Source organism: Elaeis guineensis, chromosome 10, assembly GCF_000442705.2.
Source record: "Elaeis guineensis isolate ETL-2024a chromosome 10, EG11, whole genome shotgun sequence".
NCBI lineage: Eukaryota > Viridiplantae > Streptophyta > Magnoliopsida > Arecales > Arecaceae > Elaeis > Elaeis guineensis.
Window position 1 is genome coordinate 3,222,167 of NC_026002.2, and position 6,108 is coordinate 3,228,274.

At 43.0% G+C, this 6,108-nt stretch overlaps 1 protein-coding gene across 1 annotated transcript; it reads left to right on the top strand.

The window, feature by feature from the left end:
- Positions 1 to 1,806: 1,806 nt before the first annotated feature.
- LOC105053186 (probable inactive receptor kinase At1g48480) lies at positions 1,807 to 5,072 on the top strand. Its single transcript, XM_010934261.4, has 2 exons — positions 1,807 to 3,213; positions 4,197 to 5,072. Exons 1-2 carry the CDS (start codon positions 1,860 to 1,862, stop codon positions 4,853 to 4,855), a joined length of 2,013 nt encoding a protein of 670 aa, XP_010932563.2. The 5' UTR covers positions 1,807 to 1,859; the 3' UTR covers positions 4,856 to 5,072.
- The last annotated feature ends 1,036 nt before the right edge of the window (positions 5,073 to 6,108 follow it).

Sequence of the window (6,108 nt, forward strand, 5' to 3'; positions counted from 1 at the left end):
TCTTTATAAAAATTTTTTAGCCTATTTTTCAATTTTTTTTGAATATTTTTAAAATAAATTAATTTTAATTTGATAAAGTAATTTGAATGCTTATTTTTATTTCAATTAATCTCTAAAATTTTGTTTCTTTTAAATTTTAAATTATAATTTTTTTATTATTTAAATTTTTTTTAAAAAAAATTTTAGGACAAGCATTTCGAATGATGTTTTTCAATTAAATTTCAAATTTTTATTTCTTTCATATTTCTTTCTCTTTTTTTTATTTTCTATGATATTTTTTTTAATTTCTTAAGATTTTTTTTGACATCTTTTAAAAAATATTTTAAATAAAAAATCTAAATTAATTTTTTTAATGAATTACAAATTCAAATCTTTATATTTTAAATTTCAATCAAAATTACAATTTTAACTTATTAATTAATTTCAAATTTTAAAAAATCAATTTTCCATTTTTTCACGATTTTTTTCTTTGTTTTTTGGGAAAATATGAAAACGCCATTTTGAATGGCGTTTTTAAAAACGCCATTCGAAATGGCGTTTTTAAAGTCGCCATTTGCAATGGCGTTTCTTCTTTTTTTTTTTTTTTTTTTTTGGGAGGATGCCATCGTGGAAATGGGGGGTGACGTGGAAGGGGAAAAAACGCCATTCAAAATGGCGTTTTTCCTTTTGCATTAGTTTGGTAAATAAGTTTGGTTTTAGTATATTTTGGTAAATAAATTTTTTTTTTACATTATTCTGGAAAAGACTCGAAAAAATCTATATGCGGGATATAAGTTCTTGGCTTTTCTATATAAAAAAATTGATTTTTTTTTTCAAAAATATCTTTAAAATCGTGGTTAGAATGGGATAAATTTTTTTATTAATAATATAATAGATTTTTTACCTATGTTTTTTTAAAGAAAGTATACGTTCAACTAAACAAAACGGGTTCTAGAATGTGACTTTTTATTTTAATTATATATTTAGGAATCAGCTTCTTAAAAAAAAAAGAAAATTCTAAATAGAAAATTTTCTTCTCTCGAACAGCAGAGACTTGACAGGACCGCGGGAAGATCGGACGGAAAGGTCGCCCTTTGCGCGATGAGAAATCGAGAACGAGATTATGGAAAGTAGGCCCCCTAATCATAACCGTCCAAAAAGATTCTGGGGACAGCGTCATCCACATGACCGGCGGTCCCCAGTGCACCCCGCGAATCCCAGTTAGTCTCCGTGGTCCCCACCTCACCCATATTTTTTCCTCGTCATTAATCGTTGGGCCAGTCCCCCACCCACCACCACCTTCTGATACTCATCACACGGACACCACCTTCTCACATGAAAAGTCACAACCGTCTGGATCCTGATCGACGGTGAACAGTGACTCCGCGTGTCCCGAGGTCGTTGAACCAATTGGTGCTCTTTTCCCACCGTCCCCTGACCGGACTCCATCAACCCCGCTTTCCTTGCCTCTGTATCTCCACCGTTCGCAGACCGTCTCCCGTCGTTAACCCGACAAACGTGTCGCCCAGTATCCGCTTGCCACGTCGCAACCCGGACAAGCCAGAGGCGACAGAACAAACGTCTTCTTTCCGCCCACTAACCATTCCAGCAAATGGACGGTGTTGATCAAGGTGGACTCAGATCGGAACATTACAGACTCGGTCTCCAACGCGTAATTGGACCGGACAAGCTGAAAAGGCCCAAAAATAAATAAATAAATAAAGAAGTAAATATTTAAGGATAAAACTATCAATTAGTGCCGTTAATTAGCATCCGTTTTTAGTTTTTTAACATAAATAAAAAGGAACCAGCGTTAGGGTTTTTATACCTGGCACTCCCAGGTAACCCATCTCTTTCGTTCATGGTTTAAGCCTCCGAAAATGGTATCCAATCACCGCCCGATGGGGGCACCGCACTTTGTTCTCGTCTTCTTTCTCCTCCCGCTGTTCTGCTGCTTTCCCGGAGGAGCACCGGATCTGGCGGCCGACGGGGCGGCGCTCCTGGCCTTCCGCGCTGCCGTGGGGCGGGCGGCGCGGCGGTGGAACGCGTCGGCGACTCCGTGCTCGTGGGTGGGTGTGAAGTGCGACGGCGGCCGCGTCACCCAGCTCCACCTTCCGGGCTCGGGTCTCATAGGCCAGATTCCGGCTGGGACCCTCGGCAACCTCACGGCGCTCCAGTCGGTCAGTCTCCGGTTCAACGCCCTCTCCGGGCCCCTCCCGCCGGACCTCTCTGGCTGCAAAGAGCTCCGGGCCGTCCATCTCAATGGGAACCGTTTCTCCGGCGGGATCCCTACCGGCTTGTTCTCCCTCGGGAAGCTCGTCCGTCTCAACCTCGGCAGCAATGACTTCACAGGCGGGATCTCGCTTGCGTTCAACAACCTCAGACGCCTCAAGATGCTCTACCTCGAGAACAACAGTCTCTCCGGCGAGATCCCCGACCTCAGCCTCCCTAACGTCGTCCAGTTCAATGTCTCCTTCAACCCGCTCAATGGATCCATCCCGGCGGGGCTCCGCGGTATGAAGCCGGACGCATTCTTGGGCACCCACCTCTGCGGCACACCGCTGCGCGCCTGCCGCGGCGAGATATCACCGGCTTCGCCACCCTCGCCGTCGCCGGCGCCAGGGATAAGCGGCGGGACCAATGCTGGCGGGGGAAAGAACAGCAAGCTCTCCGGCGGGGCGATCGCCGGGATCGCCATCGGCGCCGCCGTCGTGTTACTGATCGTGGTGGCACTTCTCATCATCATCTGCCGGAGGGGAGGAGGGAGCAAGACGCGGACGGTGGCGGCGGCCGTTGGGGTTGGGAAGCCGCCGGAATCTGACACGGCGCCGAGGGACAAGGGGACAGCCGAGAACGGGACGGGGTCGCATCCGCCGGCGGCGGCGGCGGCGGCGGCGGCGGCGGCGGGCGGGAACGTGAAGAGCCTGGCGTTCTTCGGCGGGGGGCCGAGGGTTTACGATCTGGAGGATTTGCTGAGGGCTTCGGCGGAGGTGCTGGGGAAGGGGACGACAGGGACGACGTATAAGGCAATGCTGGAGATGGGGATGGTGGTGGCGGTGAAGAGGCTCAAGGACGTCAACCTCCCGGAAAAGGAGTTCCGGGAGAAGATCGGCGCCATCGGCGCGATGGACCACCAGAACTTGGTGCCCCTGCAAGCCTTTTACTACAGCAGGGATGAGAAGCTTCTTATCTATGATTACATGCCAATGGGAAGCCTCTCCTCTCTTCTCCATGGTGAGCTCCTCCTCCTCCTTCTTTTCCTCCTTTGTCTTGAGGCTAATTCTCTTTGTTAGATGTTCTTTTTTTTTGCCCGAATTACCATCTCCTTATATGTTAGACCTGATGTATATATTTGGGTTAAATTTTGGCTTTTGTAGTGCTGCATTGTGTTTTTTTTTCCCTCTCTTTTTTGTCATCTTGATGGTAGGCTGAAGGTTGAAGGTTTTAGTTTTGGTATGAATGAATGAGGAAATGGGTTGGAGGACTTGGGTGGTCATGTTCTCTTTGATAAATTTATTTTAATATGTTGTGGTTTTTTCCTTTTGTCTTGCTAGAAAATTTAAATTAGTCTGGTAGTACAAAAATTGTCTTTTTTTTTTTTTGGCTTTTTGTTAATTGAATGGACCACAGATGCTATCTTGTGATCTGTATATGGGCCATCATATTAGTAACATAGTCTTTGAAATGCTTTAATTTTCTTCCATAATGAATGCTTATTCCTAGTTCAATTTTGTTATAGTAAGTAAAATTAACAAAAGTAGGTTGGTCTTTGCATACTCTTTTACTCCAACCATGTCCTTTAATCTGTAGTTCTGGTATCGACTATTATCTGCATTCTGCCCCTAATATATTTCTGTTTGGTGATTGTTCTTTTATTACCTGTTTTACCTTTTTGATGGTTGGATTTGGTGACTTTCCAAGTAAATAGCTTCTGTCATAATTGGATTTGTTAAAAAGGAATTGTTTATGATATTGTCATTATCATGTTTTTGGGGTATGCATGGGGTCCAATATACTGTGAGATGCACTTCTTGAACAATGATTGTTGATGTTTATCTATTGAAGTGCTTTCTTTAGAGGATGTGAGAAGCATCTCTTCATCACCCCCTCATATTGCTCTTGATAGTAACATTCATATGCTCCAAAGTGCTTCTATTCCTGGAGATTAAGAAAAGCAGAGTCCTAAACCAGAGATGTTCTCTTCACCAATCATACAGGGAACAGAGTATCTGGTCGCACACCTCTTGACTGGGAGACAAGATCCGGCATTGCCCTTGATGCAGCCCGGGGCATCGAATACATCCACTCCATGGGCCCTGGAGTCTCACATGGCAACATCAAGTCCTCCAACATCCTCTTGGGCAAATCATTGGATGCCCATGTCTCCGAGCATGGCCTTGCTAATCTAGTAGGCCCCTCCTCCACACCCAACCGTGCTGCCGGCTACCTTGCACCAGAGGTCACCGATGTCCGAAAGGCCTCACAGAAAGGCGATGTGTACAGTTTTGGGGTGCTTCTACTGGAACTGCTTTCGGGCAAGGCCCCAGCCCAGGCTTTCCTCAATGAGGAGGGCATTGATCTGCCGAGGTGGGTTCAGTCAGTCGTCCGAGAGGAATGGACTTCAGAGGTATTTGATCTTGAGCTACTAAGGTACCAGAATGTAGAGGAGGAGATGGTACAGCTGTTGCAGCTGGCTGTAGATTGTGCCGCACAGTACCCAGACAGCCGTCCATCAATGTCGGAGGTGGTGGTCCGGATCGAGGAGATCTGCAGGTCAAGCCAAGCATCCGCCCAAAGAAACCAGCATCAGGAACACCATGACCAATCATCTAATCGTACCGATTCCATTGACCAGTCCAGGCCTTCTGGGTTTTGATTCTTGACCAAAAGGATTTGTAGTCTCATCAAGAAACCAACAATTGCTGTCTGTGCAAAATTCTTTCTAGGATCAATGTTGGTTGTTTAGTTGTTTCCCCCTGGGAGTAAAAAGATGGTTATGTTCTTTTATTTCTTTCAATTTCGACGGTTTATGTGGTTTTTTTCATGTTATTAGTTTGGTTTCTTTTTAACATTTTTAGGAGTTTTGGATGATGTTAGGTTGAGTAACTTGGCTTGTAGCTCTTGATGTTTCCTTCTTGCCTTCCATCTCAGTTTATTCTTTTCTTGGTGGATGAGAAAAGAAACTGGTTGTTCATTGATGTAATTATATTTTACGGTTTCTGAATATTTTGAGCGCTGTTAATATTTGATGATGCTTCAGTTTCTTAATGGTGGAACATGAGACCTTTCATTCTGTTAGGTGAACCAACACACACCATTTTGATGCTGGTGTCCATGATATTTTTTATTTGAATAGTGGAAGGTGACATGTTGTTCACAATGGTTTTGTGTTAACTGGTATGGGTTGGTGACTTGATGCTATCTGTATGTAGAAGCTTGCTTGTTTGGATTGGTATGTAAGCAGATATGGGGAAGCAAAATCTGTTATTGCTACTAATATTAGAGCTAGATTGGGTCATATTAGGAGACAACGACCTTATTAAATGTTTTTATATTTTCTAAGAAATGATTGATTTGAGATTTTTTTTATAACTAATTATTATTATTTTCGATATGGGCATGCTCGATTTCTCTAAGGTCAAGATTTGTGGCCAACTTGGTTAGTAAGTTTCAACAGGTGTCCTGCTATCAAGTTGGTCTACCGTTAGTTTGGCGTGTTGGACTTATTATTTTATTTTAATATTGCACAAATTTATGTGGATTTGATAGCGTTTGCAGGTCAAATTAATCTTGGAGACAAGTCAGAGTCCACGCCGTAAGTTGGCAAATAATAATTTAAAACATTGTATTGGTTCGTCGCTTTTCAAACTTCTTATCGGAGCCGCTTGTGGTCTTAATTGGTTGCATCAATCCACAGTGCTCTTGGAGCCGTTAACAAGTTTTTGGGTTTCTTTTTTTTTTTTTTTTTGGTGACTGGATGCTTTTCCAAATAAGCAAGATAGAAGAGTCATTTTTGTGTTATATGAATATAATATATAAATAAATCAAAATTTTATATTTTTATATTTTATATTTTTTCTGATTTTTTTTTTCTTCTGTCAACGTACTCATAGAATGCCAAATAGGTGA